Here is a 26,880-nt window from a genome sequence, read left to right as displayed (position 1 = left end):
GTTTTGGTAATTATATTTTGGGCTTCCAATGCTTTATGGACCAGTTGCCGTAATGGTTAAGGTCTTCGCTTCCAAGCACAAGATACAGGGTTCAATTCTGACCTCTGGCTGATGCCTGTATGTAGTTTACATGTTTTCCTGTGTCTCTTTTGGGTTCCTTCCACCTACAAAAAAACATGCTGAGTGTTTCTATCTCAAACTCACCAAAAGATGGAGCCATGGGCAGCAGCACAAATGCTGCATTGTACCCTAGAGGGGGGAGAGTTGCATAAACCAACTGCTTTGAGCATCTACTGTGTTGAGCAGTATTCTTATGATAGGAGAACATGGATCACAGGGATTCCCAGTGTGAGTGGGTGTGTACCAGGGTTCAAATCTAAGCCCACTGCTGTTCACACTGGTAATGAACTGTATTAGCAAACAGGTTAGAGGGGACAGATCAACAAAGTTGCTGTATGCAGACAATGTGGAATTGCAGGCAGACTTTAAGCAAGAACTTCAGCAATGGATGGGGGAATTGGAATGCAAAAGTAAAGGCACATGAGATGAAACTGAGTATAGATAAGACAGTTGTAATGGGATCAAATGGTGAAGCTCAGAAGTGGAGAATTGAGATATAAGGGAAAATAGTGGAACAGGTTAACAGCTTCAGGTATCTGGGAGGGTTAGATGAAAAGAAGTGAATGAGGAGACATGAAGATGTGATAATGCAGCAGATAGGTGTGCTCTTTAAGATGACTGTCATAAAAACCTGAGTGGATGTCATCATCATATTTTTTTGAATTGTCCCCACAGCCAGAATCAGCAGTCCAGAAGCACCAGTGTGCGAGTGGGGGAGCTCTGCTGCAGATCTGCAAAATATCCTGTGGCCAGGCACTGTACAGCTGATGCTTCATGAGGGGATACTCACTACAATTCTTCCACTGAAGTGTATGATTCAGTGACAGTGTTAGCATGAGGTTCTGATAAGTTGAGCTGGCAAATCTATGAACTAAAACTGACATGTGAATAAATGAATCATTTGTTAGCATTTTTGTATGAAGTGATCTCACTAGCTGTAAAAATGTTCATATTGTCCATAGGTTCATAATTAAATACTAGGCAATCATTCTGCAGACAGGTGCAATTCTGAGCAATAAAACACAAACAAAAGTTCCTTCCAGCCTAAAAGAGGACAACACAAGATGCACCTGGGGAGAATTTGAGACTCGCTATGAAATTATCTAGGTTTAGAGTGAAGATAGAGTAAGACCCCTTATAAATATTAAGTTATTGGTCTGGGTTTTAGAACAAAAGAGTACATATCTGCACTGTTAATGAGCTGCTTACAGTGGCTTAGGGAACACTGATTACTTCCACCCCCATTTACCTAATCAGTGATACTAATGAAGTCACTTAACCAGTCTGTTTATCCATTTAACAAATTACTAAATCACAGACGGCAGCAAATGTATTTCTGTGTTTAGCATGTAGCAGAAATTTGTTTTACATGTAGGGAATACACTGGAATATAAATCTAGCATGCCAACATGCCTTTTAGATCTCTTCATGAAAGATTAGTTCTATTAACCATGATTTTCAGAAACTTTTTCTTCTGCGAAAGACTAGGAGGTCAACAAGATTTAGTCTTGCATGGATCAAAAGCTATGTATACACAGATCACTCTGGAAGACTCTGGAAGAGATTGAGCATAGCTAAGAGGCTGATAGTCCAAATAGCTGAGTGTCTTCAGATGATTGATCTTTTAAGTTAAGAATCTCTGAGGTCTTTTCCTTTGAGTGATATGTTTAGACAAATACTTGGCAAAAGGCGATGCTGGTATTTAATAATGAGTCTGATAAGAGACAAAAGGGAATTAAGACTGTTTTGGCTCTAGATGAGAAGCATTTGGAAATTAGTTGAGCCACATGGAAGGATCTCTAAACTATTGGAGAGACACAATGATCATTAGATAAGAAATATCATGAGTAGATAGATCCCTTACAGCAGTGTCTGATTAGAGGAGATTGTTGCCTGTTTGTTTACCCAAATTAATTCTATTTCTTTTTTTCACATTTAGCTTAAGATCTTTTTCCTTGTAGCAGTTGCATAGTCTAAACCTTATAAGTCGGTAAAGGAGCGAATAACATCATCCACAAACATAATTAAACAGAACAGTGGTACTAACTTGGGAGACTTTGAAACAGATGCCAAATAGGGGAGAATCCGACATAGAGTACAATAGTACACCACTGGCAGCTTTTGTGACACCTTAGACTCTAACCAAATAGATTCTGTCAAAGAACCAGTTAGCTATCCTCTGTTCAGTATATGGATTTCTTTGCAGACTTACAAGTCCATCAATAATACTTTTATGGAGAATCATGTCAAAGGACTTGGTCATGTCCATATGTGCTGTAAATACCATATATCTGCTATTCACTATTTCAGTTGTTTTGTTTTTATTGGTCATCTTTGGTTTCCATAGCCTCAGCTGCTGCCAGGGCATCTTCTTATCTACTGGTTCTTCTGACAATGACCTAGTCTCCCCCAGACTAACTGACCCATTTTTGCATCTGGAGAGGAGTGCAAAGCACTTGGACTTCTGTTATGCTGCTGCCATGCAGTGTTTTTCCCCACTTAAGTCCTCACCTCATTTCACCTAGCAGTGTCCTGTCTGTGGGTCATGTGATGGGAATCAGCACTGATTTGCCCCTCCCTTTTGCATGGTGGTGATCATCATTAGGACTGCACCATCTACCCCTCAGGTAACACACATACCTGTTGTCCAGATTTGTACCATTAAGAACCTGAGACAGTAATCAAACCTGGGTCACCTGAGCTGTATATAAATCACAATGAGAATAGCACCAAGTTCAAGATCCAAAATCCAATACACTTATATGCCAAAAGGTTTAATAGAAGCAAAGCTTTCGGGTTAACCACCCTTCATCAGTATATAAAATTGAGTGAATCTAAAAACATTTAAATAGGAACATAATTTCATCACATGATTCAGCCAGCCTACCAAATTCTTCAAACAATTAATCTCTTAAAAAAACAGTATGTAAATTTTTAAAACACTTATAATATAAAATACTAGAACATACACATATATCCATATTTATTCGTGGGATATTTCATATAACTTCATAATTGATATAAATAATGATTAATAAAACACAACAGTACTACGAATAATGTAAAAAATATATTAAAATATACATATCACTCTGTTACTTTGTGCTTAGTGTAGAATGTAGTGAAATCTAAATATTTTCTGTTTGTCTTTTGACAAGAACTGGTTTCAGACTAGCCGATACGTTTAATCCAGGTAGTTGTTCTGCATCTAATCTAATTATCCATTCAAGTTCTTTTAGTTCTAAAGCATATTGATATCACCCCCTCTCAAACCAAGGTTAACCTCACAAATCACTCTAAACTTAAACGCATGCCCTTCATTTTCCTTAATATGTTTACTTAATGCATTTGTCATGATTTCCCTTCTAATTTCAGACTTATGTTCTATTATGCGCTCTTTTAACTTTCTAATAGTCTTGCCTATATAAAAACATTTACATTTGTTGCAAGTCGCAAGGTACACAATTTGACAGGTATTACAGTTAGCTAAACATTTAAATTCATATTTTTGTTTTGTTATTGGATGTTCAAATAAATTTGAAGAAACAAATATATCACTACAACATGTACAATTATGGCATTTTTGCATTAAATTTTTTCTTGAAAAAATATTCTTTTCCTCTGTTTCTTTAAAATCTTTATAACATAACTTCTGTTTAAGATTCTCCATACTCCTAAAGGAAAAGCTTGGTTTTATTCCTAATAATTCTTTAATCTCCGGTGAAGCTAGCATTATCAGCCAGTTTTTTTCTATGATGTTACAAACATCTCTTGTATGGGCATTAAAAGTAGTTACACATCTTATTATATTTCTATTATCTGACACAAGCTTGATCAACTTCTACTTGGGTGGAACCCGTGATGGCAAATTCTTTATTCAAATCTGACAAACTTCCTTCAAAGTCAGTAGTAGTACATGACAACCTTGGGACCCTGAAGGCTTGACCTCTCACAATGTTCCCAAATATATGTTGTGGATGCATACTCTGCCTATGGAGATATAATGGTTTATAACAGTCCTTCCTATGCATCCTGGTCAGCATTTTGCCATTCTCCAGCCGGATGTTCACATCCAAGAAATCAGCAGTTACTTGAGAGATTTATATAATGTGACCAGTGAGGGGGATGTTTCAGATATTCAGTTTTTAGTGACGATAGATGTTGTATCCCTGTTTACTTGCATTCCCAACCAGGAAGGCATTAGTATGGTCAGGGCAGTTTTGGCTAGGAGTAATAAATTTGACATGAAGCATATTGACTTCCTGTGCATGCTTCTAGAGCTGGTCTTTGAACACAATATCTTTATGTTTCAGGATAAATGTTACTGGCAACAATCTGGCGTGGCTATGGGGACCAGCTGCGCTAATTCATATGCCAATTTGGTGATGTCGGAATGGGAATTCCATCATGTATTGGGAGAACATAGAGGTCATATTGCCATATATAGACATTTTGTTGATGCCATGTTTATTGGTTGGAAAGGCAACAAGGAAGAGCTTGAATTATTTTTTCATTCTTTAAATAATAGTAGTAATTTTTGAAATTTACCCTCACTTGTTCCCAAGTCACTGTTGATTTCTTGGATGTGAACATCCGGCTGCAGAATGGCAAAATGCTGACCAGGATGCATAGAAAGGACTGCTATAGACCATCATATCTCCATAGGCGGAGTATGCATCCACAACATATATTTATTTAACATATATAACATTGTGAGAGGTCAAGCCTTCAGGGTCGCAAGGTTGTCATGTACTACTTCTGACTTTGAAGGAAGTTTGCCAGATTTGAAGAACGAATTTGCCATTAGAGGTTCCACCCAAGTAGAAGTTGATCAAGCTTGTGCCAGAATAACCAACGAGCGTGAGAGTAGAGCATGTCCGTATTGTTCTGCACTGTATAGGCAATCAACTAGATCACCTCATAGGTATTGTTGTCCTCCCATTATTTTGAAATTTTCCCATGGTGTAAATATGGTGAAAGATATAATTACCAGGAATTGGCGTATTTTACAGACGGACAGTAGGTGTTCCGATATATTAGCAGATGGCCCTAGATTTGTATATAAGAACCACAGTAATTTAAGGCAACAGTTATGTTTTCCTAGACATGTCATGTCTGGATCCCAAGTTTTGATGGGTACATCTAAATGTCATAAATGCAATTTTTGTCAGTTTATAGATGAGTTTAGGTTCTTTAGGTACCCGGTCATGGGCTACTTGTGGAAGTTGAGGGCATCTGCTGATTGCTCCACCAGGAATGTGGTTTATTTAGCACATTGTCAGTGCTGTTATAAATTCTATGTTGGCAAGACCGCATGAAGAAGCAATATGATTTTAGTGCCTTAGCGAAACATGTTTTGTCTACTGGCCCTGAACACAACTTTGTCTTCCAGGTATTATGTGTGATCATCCCAGGTCTGCGAGGTGGTGATATAGTGACTCGTACTGAGGTGGTCAAGTTGGAGTGGATCTTGAGGCTGGGGGCACACCTAGCTATGGGGTTGAATGATCATGTCCCCATGAAGCCTGTATTACGGAATAAATGGCTGTAGGGCATCTATTGTTTGTTTATATATTTATGAATATTTTTCATGTTTTATTTATTTGTGTTAATGTTTTTATCTTTATTTTTTTATTTTTTATCAGATTTTATGCCAGTTAATATTATCTTCTTCATATGCCTTTAAGCTGAGAATGTGGCTGCATGAATGTTTGTTTTATTGGCTGTTAAGCTGTTTGAGATGATGTCATTTGTATATAAGTTATTCTGTCCCCATTCATGTTTGTCTGAAGAAGCGATATGGTATTACCGTGAAAGCGCTAACTTTCTTTCTCTGCAATAACATTTTTTGGTACAATTACTTGCTGGTTCATCAAGTTTTTGGATTTAGCTGCATATCGAGCTGTCTTCTGCCTACTTTGGGGAATTTTACATAAATGTAAATTTACCAATGTCACAAGTGATAATTCAGTAAAGGTGTGTTAAAAAAATGTCCACAATTTTTAACAAGCAGCATTTCACACATGTATGAGAATAGCTTATATAAGTGTAGCCTGTCAAACAAACATCATATGATAACAATTAATGCTGTCTATGATGCAAACTTATTTGAGTAGAATCCGTTAGCCAAACAATAGTAGATGATGAGTTTCACCAGAATACGGTATGCCAGCCAATAAAGTACTAAAACTGGGGTTTGAGTAACGAATGAATGTGCAATTTTCCCAGCTTTTTTTAAAAAAAATTTTCCCCGTATTTTTTCTGGACTGATGTCATCACATGGAGGCATGCACGGTGAAGTCAGCTCCATGAGCAGCCTGCGCCAGGCTCAGGCACTAGTCTATGACTATACTTCCTTTTCTGAAAATGGCAGGCTACAGACAGTATCCGTGTTTAAATGCAGAGTCTGTAGCAGCAGACAGTGTGTTCAGTAGACCCGACCCCTTATTTTTTCCCTAATGCCTGTCCTCAGTGTCTTGTTTCAGCAGCTGGATTGGTATTTGTAATGATAATGGCCCGGGCATGGTGGCGTTATGAAATCCAGAGATCTGAAGTAGTTAACTTCATTTGGTCATCAACCTGTGGGTATCGGATCTGACCTCGATCCAAGCCAGCAGCTTTCCAAGCTCCTCCCCTTACCCATAATACCCTGCTACCTCCTTCCAATCCTCAGATCTCATTTGCCGCGGCTTTGTCAAGCATGAGTTTTCGACCTCCTAGCGTTTCATGCGATTTGTGTTTTTTACCTAAAATCTCTCTTAGTTTTTAGTGTGTGTGTGGTTAGTTTAATTTTATAGTTTAAATCCCTGAGATTTACTCCCTCGTTCCCTCGTAGTTTAAATCCTAGTGGGCCCCTCCTTTCCCTTAGGTGTTTGTGTGGGTGTGTGTGTGTTTCTTTTGTTTAAAAATCATGGCCGAGGCCCCAAAGACCATCTTTTCTAAGTGCACTGAGTGTGGCCATAAGCTATCCCCAGCGGATGACCACACTCAGTGCGTCCTCTGCCTGGGAGTACCACATTTGACCTTGGGCTGCCAGATTTGCGCAGCCTTTAACCCCCGGGCCCTGAAGGATAGGCGGAATAAGCTGATTCTGGCGGGTCTTCTACCTGCGGAGTCGGCTTCTGCCACCTCTCCCTCGGTGGCTACAGCCACAGCTGCGACTGCAGCTGCTCAGGCTGTCCCCCCTCCCCTGGCTGGGACTCAACCTTCCACTTCTTCCCAGGGAGAGAGGGACTCTAAAAATGAGAAAAGAGAGAGGGAGAAAGAGAGAGAGAAAGAGAGGCACAGAAGCCACAAGTGACGGGCCGACTCAGCCCCGCCTGCCAAGCTGCTCTCCTCACCCCAGAATGTCTCTGGGCCTTCCTTCCTTTAGCTCTGTTCTCCACGCTTCTCCCTGGAGCCAGAGGAGGAGGCCCGACCATCTTCAAGGTCATTGCGGCGGCCGTCCCGGACAGCTTCGGCGGCCTCTTCAAGGTCAACACGTAGCCTCTCCGACGCTGATATGGACCGGATTATGCATCGCTTTCTCCAAACCCAACTGCAGATGGGAGTCCTGCTGTCCCCCCCCCCCCGGGGGGGAGTTCAGCCCCACTTTTTGCCCCGATAGCTCCTTCTCCGATCCACTATTGGGTTTCGAAGCCTTTGGATCCGAGGAGTCTCAGAGTCAGGGAGTCAGCGCCGATGGTTATTGCTACCTCGACGCCGGCCATGCCCTCGAGTTTGTCGGATCCCTTTTCGGATCCCAGCTCTCGGGGCCAAGAGCCGTGCATCAGATCCGAGGGGGCCAGTGTGTCTTCGGCTCCGTTTCGGTCAGAGCACACTTCCCTCTCGGGTCTGAGCACTTCAGCTCCGACGCCGATCCCCACACTGGATCCGAGGGTGTTAACCACGGAGCCCAGAGAGATTGGTTCACCCTCGGCTTTCGATGTGGTTTAGAGGCTTCTCATGAGAGGTTCAAGACCCCCTACTCTTTCTTCGGGATCTGCCCCCACTCCCTTGCAGCTGGGCTTGTCTTCCATCGTCCAGTCCCAGGGACAGCCTGCGTTGATGCCCCAGCCTGTTCCACTGGCGGAACATAACCCTGGTGGTGAGCCCTCCTCGGACAACCCCACCGAGGAGGTCCCTCACAAACATAAGTGTAAGAGGAGGCACTTGGACTCCCCTGAGTTCCTCATGGAGGACACCAATTTGGAGGAAGGGGAAGGTTCCCCCAGGTCACCCCCCCCCGAAGATGTCTACTTTGGAGACATTATGGAAATGCTTCGCCAAAAGGGGGGGGGTGGTCAGCCCAAAAACCTTCCTCAGATGAGTAGGTGTTTCTGGAGGCATTCGACGCAGGCCCGTCTACCTCTTGGGTGTCCCCTCCGGCGAAACCCCTGGTTGACCTCATCACTACCAGGGCATGGAAGGAACCGGACACTGTATAGCCAATCCCCAAGAGGCCAAATAGGATTCTTAGTCCCCCTGCTAATAGGACGGCTTGGAGTAAGGGTTCCCTGGTAGATGCCATGGTGGTGGCAGCATCCACCAAGAAGGAGCTTGCCCAGGATAGTTCCTCAGTCCATCCCCCTGATAAGGAGTCTCTGATAATGTATCATATCAGAAAGTGGATGTTTGCTTTAGCTACCTTTTCTATAAGGGCGCTGAATTATTTGACCCATGTAATTAGACTTCAATGGGATCTGGTGAAAGAATACGCTGAGTCTCCTCCTGAGTCCATGTCGGCCGAGGACAAACAAACTTTCTCGGCTCGCATACCCACTCTGAAATCTGTTTCAAACACGTCTATGTGGCTACTTTCCCATGCCATGGAAGGGGCCGCTAGAGCCAAAGGGTCCGGCATCGCTCCGGCTTTGTGACTTTTCGGAACTTTTCAAGGCGTCCTTTGCGAACCCACCCTTCAACGGTTCTACCCTGTTCGGAAAGACCGTCCGAGACACAGAGCGAGAAAGACGGGAAGACACTGTCTGCCATCGGAATCTGCTTCTCGGCTCCTCAAAGGTCCTTTTCTAGGAACCAGAGAGGACAAAAGAAGATGTGGTTCTGGAAGTCTCAGCAGTCCCGTTACGCTCCAGACCCTTCGTCCTTCACAGGCAGAGGGGGGCAAGGTGGACGCCGGCCCAGAGGCAGAGGGGGGCCAAAACATTTTGAGTCTCGGTAAACCTTTTCAGTCCGACCCACGCAGCAGCTCTGAGGGGTTGCCCGACTGCTTCTCTCTGGAGGCAGTCAAGGGGCATTTTTCGAAGCACCTCGCTCAATGGGAGTCCATCACAACAGATCGCTGGGTGCTTCGAATGATATCCAGAGGTTACTCAATCCCTTTTATAAACCTACCTCCTCAGTCAAGGCTCCTTCCCAATGTACCACCCAGTCAGAGGGAGGCTGCAGCTTTAGAGGTAAAAAAGCTGCTAGAAAAAAGAGCCATCCAGCACATCCCCACAGGCCAGTCTAGATTAGGCAGTTACTCCAGGTTCTTTTTGGTGCCAAAGAAGAGGGGGGACTTAAGGCCGATCCTCGTCCTTTCAACAATGAACCTCTTCATTGCCAAGGAGAAATTCCAGATGGTCACACTTCAATCCATCCTGCCCCTTTTGCAGGAGAAGGACTGCATGTACTCCATAGACCTCAAGGATGCATACTATCACATTCTCATGGACAGGTGATGCAGGAGATTCCTCCACTTTCGGCTAGGGGCCAGTCATTACCAGTTCAGGGTCCTACCCTTCGGCCTCACCACAGCCCTCAGGGTGTTCACCAAGGTCATGGCAGTTGTAGCGGCCCACCTGAGACTTCAGGAAATACAGGTTTTTCCTTACCTAGACAACTGGCTCCTTACCGCCCCCACCAGGCATCTACTCTGCTTAGCCAGGGATTGCTTCCTACTACTAGCATCCCAATTGGGGATCACCATAAATGTCAAGAAGTCATCCCCTCAACCATTTCAAGTCTTGGAGTTCATAGGGGCCAGAATAGACAAGCTTCAGACCAAGGCCTTCTTGACATCAGACAGACTTCACAGTTTGACCTTACACATTTTAGCCCTTCTTCAGTCACCTGCCCCATCAGCGGAGTTAGCCCTGAAAGCTTTAGGGTCCATGGCAGCAGCAATCAATCTTGCGGCCTTAGCTCACTTGCACATGAGGGTTCTCCAGTGGAATTTGCAGGTTCAGTGGCCCATCCTTCACAACCCGTTGGACTTACCGATTCCTATCAGCAGAGTTTACAGAAATTCCCTCATGTGGTGGCTCCAATCTCAAGAGCTTCGGGAAGGACTACCGTTTGTTATGCCGCAACCCCAAGCCTCGATGACCATGGATGCTTCCCGCCTTGGGGGGGGGGGATTACGCAGGCAGGACTTTCCAAGGTACGTGGAATCAGGCAGAGACCATTCTGCATATAAATGTTCTGGAGATGAGGGCGGTGCTTCTAGCATTGCAAGCCCTTCATACCTTTCCCCCTCCAGGGACTATTGCAATTCAGTCAGACAACATGTCAGTGGTCTGGTACATCAACAAACAGGGGGAAACCAGGTCTTACCCTCTTTTCTGAGAGGCTATGAGAGTTTGGGATTGGGCGATATCCACCAACCATTTTCTGTTAGCAGCACACATTCCGGGTCGGTCAAACATCCTAGCGGACAAACTGAGTCGAACTATCCTCTTGCCCTACGAGTGGTCTCTGAATCCTTTAGTAGCGAAAAAGATCTTCCACAAGTGGGCTCAGCCTTGCTGCGATCTCTTCACATCGCTTTCTAATGTGAAGTGCAGTGAGTTTTTCGTTCTAATCCCCCCTCCGAGGGAAAGCCCCAGAGACGCTCTAGTCCATGCTTGGCCACCCAGTCTTCTTTATGCTTATCCTCCTCTTCCGTTGATGACAAAATTCTTACAGAAAGCTCGTCGGTTGGAGAACAAGATTATCCTCATAGCCCCATTTTGGCCTCATCAAGCCTGGTTCCCTTGCCTACGGTCTCATCCTATAGCTCCTCTCTGGATCTTGGATCCCATCCCGGATCTGATATCTCATCTTTTGGGATTGAAACCCCTGAATCTGGTCAATCTCAAGCTCTCAGCTTGGTTGATCCAGTTCCATTAGTTGCTAGGATTCCCGGTATCTCGTCTGCAGTTAGATCTATCCTGGTAGCGGTGCATAAGCCTTCTACCAGGAAGGTTTACAATAGTAAATGGAAGCGTTTTTTCATTTGGGCATCTCATAGGAATTTAGACCCTTTCACTGTTCCCATCCCAGCAGTGCTCGATTTTCTATCTCATATTTTTCAGCAAGGGGCCAGTTCTTCTACTGTAAAGGTTCAAATGGCTGCCATCTCCCATTTTCACATTGGAGACAATCTCAATCCCCTCGCTTCCACCAAGGTTTGTAAGACCTTTCTGAAACATACGTTTCTGTTGAAACCTGCTATTAGGAACTCCGCCCCTCCATGGGATCTAACTTTGGTCCTTCAGGCTCTGACTGGACCACCTTTTGAACTTGCAGCTTCTGTTGATTTGAAATTCTTGTTCTGGAAAACTGCCTTTTTGGTAGCTATTACCTCAGCTAGAAGGGTGTCAGAGCTTCAGGCCCTCTGTGTTAAGCCTCCTTACCTCGTATTCCATAAGGACAGGGTCTCTCTCAGGGCTAACCCATCTTTCCTACCCAAAGTGGTCTGCGAGGCGAATATCAATCAGTCCATTAATCTCCCAGTTTTTTTCTCTAACTATCAAAACAAAGGGGAGTACAAACTTCATTTGTTAGATGTTCATAGACAGTTACGCTTTTATTTACACAGAACAGGTGCCTTCTGCAAGTCTGATCAGCTCTTTGTTTCCTTTGCAAAACCCTTTTTGGGTAAGCCAGTTTCGAAGGTGACTCTGGCCAGATGGATTTCTAATTACATTCTGCTCACATACAAACTATCTGGCCTACCAGAGCCTATAGGGGTTCATGCTCATTCTACTCACTCTATGGCTACATCTGCTGCATTCTGGTCTAGAGTTCCCATGGATGACATTTGCTTTGTGGCTACTTGGGCATCCTCTCATACCTTTATCTCTCACTATAAATTGAATTTAGTGTCCAGAGGAAAGGCAGCTTTTGGCTCTGCAGTGCTCTGGAATATCCTTCCTTGAGGACCTCCCAAGTTTTTTGGTAGCTGGGGACTTTGTCCTGCAATTTGATGACCAAATGAAGTTAACTACTTAAGATAAAGAAGTTATATACTCACCATAACATTCCATCTGAGTAGGTAACTTCATTTGTCAGCAATCGACCCTCCCTCCTTCCGTCTAACCTGGTTCTTTGATTACCTGGATCCTAGGATGGTTATCAGGTCCTTTGTTAATCCTTAGGTTAGGATTCTTCAGGTTGTTGTTTTGTGGTTATGAGGTTATATAGGTGGGCAAACGCAATCTGAGGATTGGAAGGATGTAGCAAGTTATTATGGGTAAGGGGAGGAGCTTGGAACTTGGATCTCTAGCTTGGAAAGCTGCCGGCTCGGATCCAGGTCGGATCCAATACCCACAGGTTGCTGACAAATGAAGTTACCTACTCAGATGGAACTTTACGGTGAGTACGTAACTTCTTTTTTCCAAATCCAGTTCAGTTTTCTGGCTTGACATTGCTGTGTTGAGTGGTGGTATTTTTAACCATTTCTTACCTTGCCTAGATGTCATATGATGATCATTGTGCCTAATAAACAAAACAGTCAGAAGAACAGAATATTGCTTGCTTTGCTTACGAAATAGTAATGTGCAGTGTCAGTGTGCTTAATTATTAATTGCGGGGCCTGGGGGGGTGGCATGAGCCATGGCATGCATTTGGGACAGCAGCAGTAAAAGAGACTGAGTATAATGTAAAATAGATTTACTGGTCGTCTCGTACCTCTGTGCCAAAATATGATGTCCCGGTGCTGGAAAGAACAGACAAGACTATTTTTAATTGCATATTCATTTAATTAAAAAAACGTTGTCCACTAAGGTTGCTCCTTGCTTCAAGTAAGTGTTAAACTTAAAGGCAAATACTGAAATACTGTGTGTGTGGATATTCTGCAATGTGTGATGCAGAGAGTAAGGAGGAGTTGCATTTCACTGTTTCAGTATTACTTTTGTTTTGATTTGAACAGTAACTGTCTGTTTTGTTGTTGCTTGCAATGCTATCTGTCTACTTGTGACTTGATTATGGCATTGGTAGCTGCCTACCATAGTTTGCTTGCCTACCTGTTGTTTTGCAACTTTCAGAACTTTCTTGTACTAAATCTCTGAGACATGAGATTTCTGCTGCCATACAGTTAGTTGAAACAGAATGGAAATTTGGTGTGAACGTGTGAGTTGTTATTGCTGCTACCATTAAGGGGGGGGTGTTTGTGAAGTCTAAGCCTAAGCTGTGACTGTACTGCAAATCTGTTATTTCTGCTGAAACAGAACGGAAATTATTTTTGCTCAGACATTTGGTGTGTGTGTGTGTGTGTGTGTGTGTGTGTGTGTGTGTGTGTGTGTGTGTGTGTGTGTATGTGTATGTGTGTGTGTGTGTGTGCATTTGTGGTTTACGTGTGTGTGTATGTGCGTGCATATGTGATTTGCATGTGTGTGTGTGTGTGTGCATATGTAGTGTGTGTGAGTGCATGTGCGTTTGCGTGTGTGTGTGTGTGTGTGTGTGTGTGTGTGTGTGTGTGTGTGTGTGTGTAACATGCCCCAGTTATGCCTACATGCCGGTTAGGGTTACTCAGGCTCAAACCCTGTACCTTAGGTACAAGGAGCAAGAGCATGAATTCTCTACCCATACCAGTCCTTGTGGTTATCTAGCAAGTCAGTGAGAATAAATTCACTAAATTATAGCCATTTGCAGACACACAAAATGTTGCCCTGAACATAGTTTCAAGTTTATTGTATTACAACAGATTAAAAGACAGGCAAGGGGGTGGTCCATGGAAAATGCATTTAGAAGACAAGGAAACCTGGTGGCAGCTGTTTCTAAATGCTTGCGGTCCACCAGGGCTAAATGATATGATCTCAATCCTTAGTAAATTAAAATTAAAGGTCTTTGATAGGTAATTCCATCTGGTATCCTGTCGCTAGTTCAAATAAAAGTATATTTTAATATATATATATATATATATATATATATATATATATATATATATATATATATTCACTTTATAACCTCGAAATGCTGAAATATCGAATTTCAGTATCTCGAGACTATAAAACCGAATCCACAAAACACTGACAAAAAAAACCGCAAAAACACATAACCGAAAACACCGCATACACTACACTAAACATACAACACAACACCCACATCACAACATAAACAAAAAAAACACACGTACACAACTCACACACACATAAGCAGGCAAGCCCCCCAGCACCCCCCACAACCCCCCTACTTATATATACTAACTCCGAGATCGCACAAACACAACACAAAAGCTCACTCACACACACGCATTCTCCAATCCCTCACACACACTCTAACTCCCACTCAAAACCCTTACAAAACACTCACTTACCTGACATAACACCTACATCCACACACGGCACCGCGTACCACCAAAACACAAACCGGACATTACGTAGCACAACTTCATAACCGCAAATTCGACATATATTCGAGATATGTGAAATTCGCGATTATGAATGTTCGCTATTTCTAACATTCGACTTTATAGCTTCAAGATACTGAAATTCGACATTTCAGTATTTCGATGTTATAAAGTGAACCCATATATATATATATATATATATATATATATATATATATATATATATATATATATATATATAAAATCATATTTATAAATTGATTATTTTATATTAACTTGTTTTTTAATTATGTATATGTGTGTGTATATATAATATATATATATATATATGTCTCTCTCTCTCTCTCTATATATATATATATATATATATATATATATATATATATATATATCCTATAGTTCTTATTCTTGCATTCTTATTTTTACATTTCTAGTCTTATATTTATAAAAACATTCATAAAAATATTAATAATACAGACTTATGCATTTTTTACATTCAGATATTTATAAAAGGGGTTTTAAAGTTTTATTATTTTCATGGTATGAATTCATCACAGGGATCGGTTGCTGCTGTTACTTACTTTTTTACTCAACCATACAATTTAATTAAATTATTTGTTCTGTTGTATTTTTATTAGTTGATTAATTAATTGTTTTTAAACCACTTTGTATAAATAATAAAAAGTTATTCTATCAACTTTCCAAGAATATACAAGCAATGTTTAAAATGTGTCCCTGTTTTTTTGGGCCTTTGCACCCCCCCCCCAATAATTTTTTGTTTTTTTCTAGATGTCTTGTGCTGCATAGTTCTTCATGGGAAGAGAAGTTTAGTGGCACTTATGCCAAGTCTGTTTGCGTTGTTGTTAGCACAACAGGTAGAATACTTACTTTTGATGCAGAAGGCTGTGGGTTCTACTCCTACAGTATGTAGATAGATTGTTGATACTGCACTATGTTTGTTGTACATTTAAAGGGAGTGATGCTGCAGTCCTGAGAATGTCCTCCTTTGGCAGACATACCTAGTAACTATGAACCTGTTATCAGTTTGCCATCCATTTCTATTGAAATAGTACTAGCTTATTATTTTTTTAATGTAACCTAGGCAATTTATTCTTTAAGGGCAACAGGCACTTTACTTGTAGATGAAACAATGAAATATAAAGTTGTTTGCTAGCAGCAATGTCTTCATTAGTTAAAGATCTCTTTAATTTGGAATTATTTAGATGACTCTTTCTTCTGCAGAGATTGTGCATATTAACTGATACTGGTGGATTATAGAAGTTTCAGTAGACTTTTATTATGGAAATGTTCTGAATTGGGCAGTTTTGTCATTATTGGTTCATTCATTTTGTTTCATTGCTTACTGGAAAAATGTTCAAAACACGTTCTAACAAGTGTGCTGTGTTATACAAGGAATATAATTTAAAACAGTCAGGAAGGTCTGTCAAAGAACACATGTATGTTTCATGTGCATGAGGCCTATGATTTGAAAACAGCCCAAAGGTAATCTTTAGTCGCCACTGGTCAGATGCATTTTCCTTGTATGTGGGTTTCAGAGCTATTTCAGAGAATGTGAGTTTCAAGGGCAGAGACATTTTAATGCTAAGTCTGTTTTCATTGTGATACTATTGCTTTGTTTAGCAGGTATCTATTAGTGTTTGTGATATAAAATGTAAATTAAAATACAAATCATTGTCGAAGTAAAGCAGTATGCACATTACAGTGTTTATGGTAAATGAAGCGAAGTAGCCAAGTAATGGGACATTGGAATGGCTGCAGGAGGACTCTGGGGACATATTTTAGTTGTCCGTTCTTAAGTTGGTATCCCACAATTCCATTGGAGTGTGTGGGGTTACACAATTATGTATGCAATTTTTATGTTAATCAGCGTACAGATTTGTACCTATTTTTCATGGGCCTTAGTCCAGATTTGATGTTTCCAGATTAAGAGGTATGGTATCCTGCAGTGGCGAAGTTACTATTTAACTTAATTTCATTACTGTTTAACTGTATTTTTTCATACTGTGAGTTCTGTTTTTGTCTGTAAGTAGTTAGTCTTTGCTATTCTGTGAGTGCCCTATCTATCTGGACCTTGTCTGGCACAAGCTGATTGGTAAAGAGAGCAGTGGCTAGCAGGATTGGCTAGATTTGTGTGTTACTAGAATCTTCTATTATTTGTGATATTTAAACCCTGTGTTTGAGCTTGTTTGGGCTTGTTTGCAATTCGCACATCACAACTGCACTGTTTATAACCCATTCCGAGGTATTCCAGCTACAAATATTCCCTTAGTAGCATGTGTGCGATCACCACGTGGCCAAAGTGGTTAGAAAAACATTTTAAATAGCCCACCTAATCATGAAGGGATTCACATCTAGATCAGGGGAAGTCATTGTGCATCTTTACTCATCCCTCATCAGGCCCATAATTGAGTACAATGCCCCTTTTGGGATGTACCTTACCAGACACCTGCAGCAACTGGAAAGACCCCAAAGGTACCTCACCAAGAGGATCAAAGGGCTCAGACAGATGCCATATGCTGCCCGGTTAAAGAAACTCCAGCTCTACTCAGTGGCATACCGCCTGTTCAGGGGCGATCTGTGCCTGACGTATAAAGCCATGTCTAACCCGGAATTAATGGACATGCTGCACCTCAGAAAATCCAAATCCCATCGAGCTACACGCTCGAGAGACTTGAACCTCAGCACTGAAATAAATAGGACATGCTGGAGGGACAGATTCATAACCCAGAGGCTCCCTTCACTCTGGAATAAAATCCCAGTCCAGGTTAGGCAGAGTCTGTCATTGACTCTCTTCAAGAGGAATCTTGATGAGTGGATGGGAGATCATAGGTTTAATTCGGGTATCACTTCTGTGTCACTGTTAGACAGAGGCACAGTATACTAACCTCGAAAAAGGGCGTAGCAAAATTAATTTAAAATGGGTAGCGAAAGCCAAACACATTCTGGCTAGGCTTATAAATGCCCTAGGGCAGATAGCCTAGTATGAACCTATGAACCTAGTAGTACTCATCTTAGACCTTCCACCTTTTACCCCCTTAGCTCTCTCTGGTCTCTCTCCCTCTAATTCTGACAAATATGGATGGACAATTTCCTACGGTTTCTCCTGCCAGTCTGGTTGATATGGGCATCCTGAGACAGTGTAATAACTGCCTCATGTACACGGGCAACCCTCTACTACTACCACCTAATAACACATTTTGTGAGAGATGCATTTACATTAAGAACCTAGAGTCTATGCTTTCTTCCTCACAAGCCAGTGTATCTGTCACTGAGAAGGTTGTCAACACAGACACCACACCTCAAACACCACCGACACCTACACAACACACACCCACATATGCGGAGGTCCTCAACAAAAACATACCCAAATAAAAGAGACCTCTGAGGCAAAAACACACACAAATTCCACAGCCCACCACACATAGTCCACACACCTATGTCTGACAGCCAATAAGGCCTAACCATAAACCCAACATATTAGTCAAAGGAGATTCCATTGTGAGACACACAGATGTGCCTCTCACCAGGCTGGATAAGGAGAAAGTCATGGTTAGTTGTTTGTCAGGTGCCAGAGTCTGCCACATCACACATGCACTCAAGTCTCTCAACAACAGGTACTGTTATGACTGTGTCATAGTCCATGTTGGTGTGAATGACTTGAGACATACCTCCATGGACTATATGAAGAGAGACATGATCGAGCTCACTGAATATGTGCCCAGGCAGGTATATCCCTAGCCTTAAGCAGCATCCTACCATCACCCAGAATGATGCCTCAATACAAACAGGAAATGATTGACTTTAACAATTGGCTTGGTTTCTGTTGTCATTCTGAGGGGATCCAGTACCTGACAGCCTGGGAAAACATGATTGACAGACCATGATGCTTTACAAAAAATGGCTGACATCTGTCTCCCTTGGGTTTTAGGCTTCTGGCAAAGGCTCTTGCCTCCCCCATAGTGCCTTTTTAGGCAATCTCATGAGGTCAAAACTATCAACATGAAAATTACATCAAAACACAAATTAAAGGTCATGCTGCTAAACGCTAGGAGTCTAAGCATGAAATTGCACTCATTGCAAGCATTCTTAACCCTGGAAGCTGCTGATATTTGTGCAGTTACTGAAACCTGGTTCAAAGCTGCAGAGAGCAATCCAGCCATACCAGGTTATTCATCTAATCATACATTCAGACCCCAAAATGTGGGCAGCAAAGCAAAAGGAGGTAGAGTTTCAATATATATTAAAGACATACACACCTCCAGGCTGGTCAGACAGTATGATGCACAGACACTCAAGGTGCAATTAACCATTGACAGGATCCCTATTCAAATCATAGCTAGCTACAGGCCCCCAACTTTGACTCAAGATGCCCACTCCACCTATGTGGACCTCTTCGAATCAATCAAGATTCAACTCTTTACCCTGATCCTGGGTGACTTATCCAACCATACCGTGGAAGAACTACTTATGCCAAAACACAAATGGCCAGAGATTCCTTGATTTTTGTCAAAGCAAATACCTTGGACCAGCTGGATGCAACCCCCATAAGAGGTGATAATGTCTTGAACTTGATATTAACCAACATGAGTAACAACTGCAGCACCCCTACAGTGTCATCCTCCTCGGTAAGATCTGACTACAAATCGATCGCTTTTGAAGTCGAAGTGTATGTATCTGTCTGTCTGTAATAAAGAGCATGTGTTGACATTATATAATTCCCAAACATATATTTTGGGGTGTAAAATACTTCCTCCTACAACATTTACGTATAATATATTAAGTCTGAAGCATTAAGTAGAGCAACTGTTTTATATCAAAAATATTAACTATATATATATATATATATATATATATATATATATATATATATATATATAGATATATATATATAGATATAGATATATATATATATATATATATATATATATATACATATAAACTGTATATATATATATATATATATACACATAGAAACTATATATATATATATATATATATATATATATGGATAGATATGTATGTTTTGTGCGTGTGTGTGTGTGTGTGTGTGTATGTATATATATATATATATATATATATATATATATGGGTTCCTATGAGTTAAACGACACGTCGTTCCATCGACAGCCGGCAGATGGACTTCAAGTAACCGAAACGTGAAAGGAACGAAACCTGAAACCAACGAACGTGAGTTAACCGAACGTCAAAGGAACGAAAACCGAAATCAACGAAAGTCAGTCAACCGACACCGACGCGGAGGTAAGCGAAATGTGTAAGGGATGTGTATGTATGCAGTAGTGATGGACGTTAGGGTGCGAGTAAGGTAAGTGTGCGATGTACACGGTCTGTGGGGATGGGGTGGGTTAAGTGAGTTAGGGTTAGGGCTCGGGTCGGGTAAGTGTGTAGTAGTGATATCTTGTGGGTTAGGGGTGGGTTAAGTGAGTTAGGGTTAGGGCTCGGGTCGGGTAAGTGTGTAGTAGTGATATCTTGTGGGTTAGGGGTGGGTTAAGTGAGTTAGGGTTAGGGCTCGGGTTAGGTGAGTGTGCGAGAGTGACGGACCTTAGGGTTAGGGTTTGAGTCAGGGTTGTCGATAGGTGTGCATGTCAGGTTTAGTGTTGCTTTGGTAGGAGTTTGGTTTGCTTGTGTTGTGTGTGTGTGTGGTGTTTGGAGTGGGGATCCGTTTTGCTTTTTAATTATTGTTGTTGTGGTGTGGAGTGTATGAGGTGTATATCGTAGGCAGCAGCGCGAGTATGTATGTAGTTGTGTATGTGTTTTTGTGGTAGTGATTGTACTTGCAGGTATGTGTTGTTTAGTGCTAGTATGTAGTTTAGACTTGTCGGTTGAGTGAGTTTCGTTTATGTTGGTTTTCGTTGTTTTGCCGTGTCGGTTAATTGGAGTCCATCTGCCGGCTGTCGATGGAACGACGTGTCGTTTATCTGATATGAACCCATATATATATATATATATATATATATATATATGTATACACACACACACACATTAACCACCAGTCCCCAGTCCTTATATATGCTCACACTAAGTCAAAGAAGGAAGAAATATCCAAAAATAAAAAAAGTTGAACTTCATGCTCATTTAGTTGGTTCCTTCTAGTGTTTGCACATGGAGACTCAGAGAGCAGTAGAGCAGCCTGTTTAAGGCTGCTAGTATCATTGTGTGACAATGTTATGTCTGTCAAGTTTTTCATGGCCAGCTTTGTCTAGTGAACTGCAGCGATGTTTTCACATTAAAGCTACTTGTGTATGACAACAAAGACAGTATTGAGGAGTAGAAATTCTGCAAGTTTTGTTACCGTTTTAGTTTTCTTTCTTTTATTTTTTTTTTTCAGTACAGGTGTAATAAGTAAATCCATTATTACAAATAGGTACAGCAAAATTAAAAAAAAAAACTGTTATAATTAAATCATTTGCTAAAGAGTGCTACTAGTAAATAGCAATTAACATGAAGAATTCAGTATCCTGACAGTTTACCGTAAGTAACTTGTAAGCTTTAATGTAACACAGTATCCTAATAACTAATATTTTAGCAGTGATATAGAGCTAATATATCATAATTACCAATATATATATATATATATATATATATATATATATATATATATATAAATACATATAAAAAAATCATAAATACTATATATGTTTTAAGTGTTAAGTGTTAAAGGTGTTGAGCAATTGAAGTAAGAAAAAAAGGGAAGTAACTAAGCCAGTACAGTAGGTAAGTGTGGATAGAAGTAAATAAGGTTGGACATTGAATAGACAAAAGAAAGATGGTAACTAAGATAACATGCAGTTGCCATCTTGGTTGTTATGCTACATTTTTAGTAACTCAACTGACAGACTGTGCTTTAATTTAAGACTTGAGGTAATTATTCGTGCATATATTCTAGAGATTTTAGTTGGACTTGGAAGTGTATGAGAGAAGGTGGGTAGAGATGGTAGATTTAATATAAAAGGATAAGATTATTTAAGGTGACGTGTTAAGTACATATGTATAAATCCTCACAGGTGTGGTTAACACATTAAAGTATATAAATGTGTTATATTATTGAATTTCATGACTGTGAAGGTAATCAGGTTAAATTCTGTCTGTCCGTAAAGAATCCTTCCAATGTTTGTAGTACAAAGCCCTTTTTTCTGGAAACAAATTATTTCTTCAAAGGCTACCTATTGGATAAGGTAAAGAATTCTAGACTGATTCAAGATAACAAGCAAAAAATGCAATCCTCAAATTTATTTATACATCTAATAAAATGAAGAAAGCTTGTCCCAGAAGATTTCGGGTTCCTATTACGTGATCAAAGACGCATTCTGTCGAATGTGTCTTGATCGAACGTAAAAGAACGAAAAGGCAAAATAGTGAAGTGGCTGTTAAGCAAATTCTTTCCCTGGGAAAGAATTTGCTTGGCCACTTCCATAACATTGCTGTTTTCTGCACTGTAGTGCGATCTTGGAGTTGGTATATTTAAGTTGGGGTGTGTGGGGGCGAAGCCCCCCACTTTATGTAATGTTTTAAAGTTTTTTTTTTTTTTTTGGAACAACGATTTTTTTCCCTTGGAAAATAAATCGTCGTTCTGAGGTTTCGACATTGTAAGCTTTAGCTTACATGGGATCGATTAATCATCATTCACTTTTTTAAGCATTTGATGATGTAATATAAACCCGAAGATTTCAGCTACATGAGTTGGCCATAAGGTCAAAAATAAATGACACGGAAAGTCACTCTGTAGAGAACAGAAGCTTGTAGGTAAAGGAGAACAGAGTTACATTGACCTTGCTAGCCTAATTGTCAAAAGCTGTAAAAGCAGGATAGTGGTGTACCCTCCAGTTTCCAGATCTATGATAACTTGCATCCAGTCTGCTCCAGAGAGTTTACTGGAACAATGCAGAGTGTAGTGCCAGAGTGAGGCTTGGGTAACATCTGTAAATGTATTACCCTTAGCATAGAGTCGTCAATTTAGAAGTCTTCTTACTCTATTAAAGGAACCAGTAGGCAGGATGATATCTTTTGTAAGAGTTTGAGAAGGATTCTTGAATTCCATCCAGAGATGTCATGGACAGTCTTCATGAAATGACTAGACTAAGCATGAGATAGCATCTCCTGTTTAGTTACATCATGAAGCTTGTCTATAAACTGTCTTCTAAATTACCCTAACCCCACTAGATTTATAGTTTCTTCATGTCTCCATTTCTATTTTGTCTGATCCTTTTTTCAGTACTGCTGACTATTTCTCATAATTAAACACAACTGGACCTAAGTCAAGACTATTCCCTCAAAGTCCAATGCATTACCACCTCTCAAAAGATATAAATATCTTGCATTTTGTAACTTCATTTTCCATCTTTGCAGTTATATGACCTAGCAGAGAAAAACACTGCTGTTTTTGAGGGTGGCAACTTTTCTGTGTGGTCCCTGAATTGGTTGGTGGAGCTGCTGGAAGTGTGGTACTGAGAAGCCACTCAGTGTACCTTAATGATGGCGCAGAAGAGAATTCATGGTGAAATTACATTCCAGGTTGACAGATGGCAAATTGGTGAGACATTTTTCTGAAGGAAAGGCTTTTGGTCTAAAGATGTCCAGGGTAAGATGACCTGTATAGTTGCCAGGGTGACAGCTTCCTATGGTTAGCTCTCACCCGAGGCAGTGGCCTAGATATCTCAGCCAGTGATACAAATGAGCTCAAGACCAGTTGGAGGAAGGGTGATGATCTCCAAGTAGGCAGGAAAAAAGCATGCAAAAAATACATAAATGAAAGTGATGACTTAATAACCCTAATGAAATGTTTTCCCATTTCAAAATTAAAACTAAGCCAAGTATTTTCTAGCTTCAGATAAAAAACTGCAAATTAGATAATGATGTTGCCTTTGTTTTGTTGCTATAAAAATCAGAAAATGCCTAAATATTAATAACACTTGCAATTAGGGTCACTAAAAGTATTTAAGTGCCTGCTCCTGACTTTTCTGAAAACAATAAATATTGAGAGTTAAAAGTTATCGAAGTCATTAAAATTAGTTCAGCAATGCAAAATAACAAACTGTATCTTTATCTAAAACAGAGCAGATATACAGCATCAACCCCCCCCCCCCCAATATCCTCAATGAGCCTAGCTAGGTGAGCAGATAATAGCAACAACTGAAATTAGAAATGAGTCCATATCAACTACTCATGTAAACTTTTTTTCTTTTTTTGCCTTTTCATAGGTGAGCGTTGCCTAGATGACAACACGTATATGAAAGATTTGTATCAGCTCAACCCATGTGCTGATTGGGTTATCAAACCTAGAAGTTCCTAAGTCAAGAAGATGTAAGAACAAAACATTTCTGCTTGAATTAGATAACCGTGTCAAGAAATGCAGACCAGTCCATGGAGACCATCCTCATAGTAGATACTGTGTACATTTAATATTTAATTTCTAGAGACTATGGTTATTTTTTTTAATCTCAGTCTATTATTTTCGGAGACCATTATGTATATATTTTTTTATTTAGGTTCTATTATAGTTAAACCAAAGTTGAATGAAAATTATTTTTCATGACTGCATTCGATAAAAAAGCCATGACATTATTCTTTTATGACATGAAGGTATACCGAGTACATAGGTGTTAATGGAGAACCATTGACAATGTTGTGACATGACCAGTTCAGTATATCTCTCTCATTGAATAAAGTATAAAGTGCACCCCACTCCCACTTGTAGTGGCACACATTCTGCTACTGTTCTTTTATTTCTGTCTAGTACACTTGTTCTCCTAAATTCAAACTACATATAGCTGTATTGCATGAGGAAGAGAAATGCTTAGTTATAATCTTCTCACATATATTACACATGTAGGTTTGAAGAATTGTAGCAACAAGTAAGAACAAACAGAATTGTGGTCTCTGGGATGACTATAAAAAAAAATCAGTCACTGGAGGGATAATAGTGCATACACTAAATTAGAGCATTAATGAACTCAGAATATGAACAACTATGAAAAGCCTAAAGTAAAATATAAACAAATCAGTAAACAGATACTGTACACACAAGCCATTAAGCTTAGGAATGTGAAGAGAACGGACACCAGCATTGCGCCAGTTGTAGGGATATTGACTTTATAATATGGTAGCTGTCTCCACACAACATTCTAAATGTTGAATTTTAACTGCAAGTCTGCCTAATTACACTCATTTCTGGGGTACAAGGTCTATTTTTGGTGGCTTTCAAAAGTTACACTCTGCAGTGAAAGATGTGAAAGTATTGGTGTGTGTGTGTGTGTGTGTGTGTGTGTATATATATATATATATATATATATATATATATATATATATATATATATATATATATATATAAAATGTACATTATGACTGAATGAGCACATATAACAGTCATATGAGTGGTACTCAATAGATAAGTCTATTAATGAATGTGCAGGAAATTCATAAATTAATACTTTGAAATCCAATCCCTTATTGTAAGTGGGATATGTGATGTGGTGTTTAAAATCACCTTCAGTTGCATTTCTTCATTGTTTACAGCAAACTAACTAGCAACTACAGTTAGTATTCAATTTTTAGCATTCTGCATTTCTTTTTATGTTCATTCAGGAGTCTGTAATAGGAATGCTGTGATCCCGTAATCCATATTTATGTCAGCTTCCTTTCTAGTTTTTTACAACACTTACATCCGGTCAGTCCTATGCATTCAGACTGCCATGGCAACCTCATGCATACTCTATCAGGAAAGGGTTTCACAGCTGTTGAAAAATCAATATTATGAATGGTCTGGTCTCAGCTGGACCTACTTAAAATGTATTTATAGTGCCTGGTATTCATCATCTCTGCAGTAACAGTTTTTCATTTATTGGGTCCGAGTGTTATTTTAAATTATAAAAAATTTAATTCCATTACACTGTCCTGAATTAGATTCAATTTAACTGGTCATGTGGACAATAGCCAGTGAATAAAACTGCAAACTCTCCTTTATTCTGAAGCATAATGTGAATTAATTTAGTGAGGCTGCTGTTTGCTGTCCTTTAAAAATCATATCCTGTCAATATACATTTGTAGTTTGCAATGTTTGTCATAACCTCTTTTATATGTTTTTAGTTGTAATGTGACCCCAAACGTAGGATTCCAAAAGAGTTACACTGCACTACACCACGATTTTGTGTATTTAAAGGGGTAATGGTCTCTGTTGTTCATGTAATCAGATAAACTTTCAACTTTCTGATGCAATGTAACAGTATTCGTGCATGATATGCGCATGAACTTTAACATTAACATTGCATGTTTGTATCTGATGTGTTAATACATATTGCCTTTGCTTCCAATAGATGCTTAGATAGATATATGTATGTATATATATATATATATATATATATATATATATATATATATATATATATATAGAGAGAGAGAGAGAGAGAGAGAGAGAATGAATGAAACAGGCTGCATTTGAATGTCATAGTGATTCATGTTTCATGTGTACAATTAAACATAATGTAATCAAAGCCAGCATACTCAGTAGTAGTGTGTTATATAAAAATCTGCATTGATAGTGTTAAAACTTACATGTGTATTGACATCATCTCCGAGGGCTTAGTGTGTACCTGGCACACAAAAACAGAGACATTTGCAAATGTTCATAGCAGATCTGATGTACCCACTTCTTTGCACTTAAACATGGAGTTATGTAGTGAGTGACTTTCTGGAATCCCACCATAAGGGTCACTGTTATCCAAATTAAACTTCAACAACATTGATCAGAAAGTTTCTTCTTAATGAATACTCTTGTAAAATATGGGTGTACCCAGGTAATAGAGACAAAATGTGTATTTTCACAAGTTACTGCCATTTCATAGTAAGACAGTTCTGCTAAGAGATTTGTAATGATTTCCTTGTTAGTATCTTTCTCTGGATACTATTTTTGTCTTTAAGGAGATGTTTGAGTCATTGTATTCAGTTAAGTCTGAGTCAGTGAATTCTGGATCATGGGCTTCCTAATTAGTCTATTTGATATGTTTACATCCCAGTTCACTGCAAACATATTTTAGCAAGACATTTGTTACCAGTTTGTGTTATATGTTGAAGTGATGAGACATGGTTACCAATAGAAAATGCATCAGGGTTCCTTGTATTTTATGTATGACTAAATTGGTGTTAGTTATTTCAGTACCTCATCTTTCACTAGTGCATGTATTAATATGAAAATA

The 26,880-nt window shown here is 40.0% G+C and overlaps 1 protein-coding gene across 1 annotated transcript in view; it reads left to right on the top strand.

The window, feature by feature from the left end:
* The window catches only part of ARHGAP18 (Rho GTPase activating protein 18), a 965,702-nt gene extending 940,751 nt beyond the window's left edge, over positions 1-24,951 (top strand). The window contains exon 15 of the mRNA XM_044064446.1: positions 23,890-24,951. Within this exon, the coding sequence (XP_043920381.1) occupies positions 23,890-23,981 (92 nt within the window). The 3' untranslated portion in view covers positions 23,982-24,951. The remainder of the gene's footprint in view (positions 1-23,889) is intronic.
* The last annotated feature ends 1,929 nt before the right edge of the window (positions 24,952-26,880 follow it).

Source organism: Protopterus annectens, chromosome 1.part0 (assembly GCF_019279795.1).
Source record: "Protopterus annectens isolate FY-2018-M chromosome 1.part0, PAN1.0, whole genome shotgun sequence".
Lineage (NCBI taxonomy): Eukaryota > Metazoa > Chordata > Ceratodontiformes > Protopteridae > Protopterus > Protopterus annectens.
The sequence above is the reverse complement of the archived record's forward strand: the minus strand, read 5'-3'. Positions and strand labels throughout refer to the sequence as shown.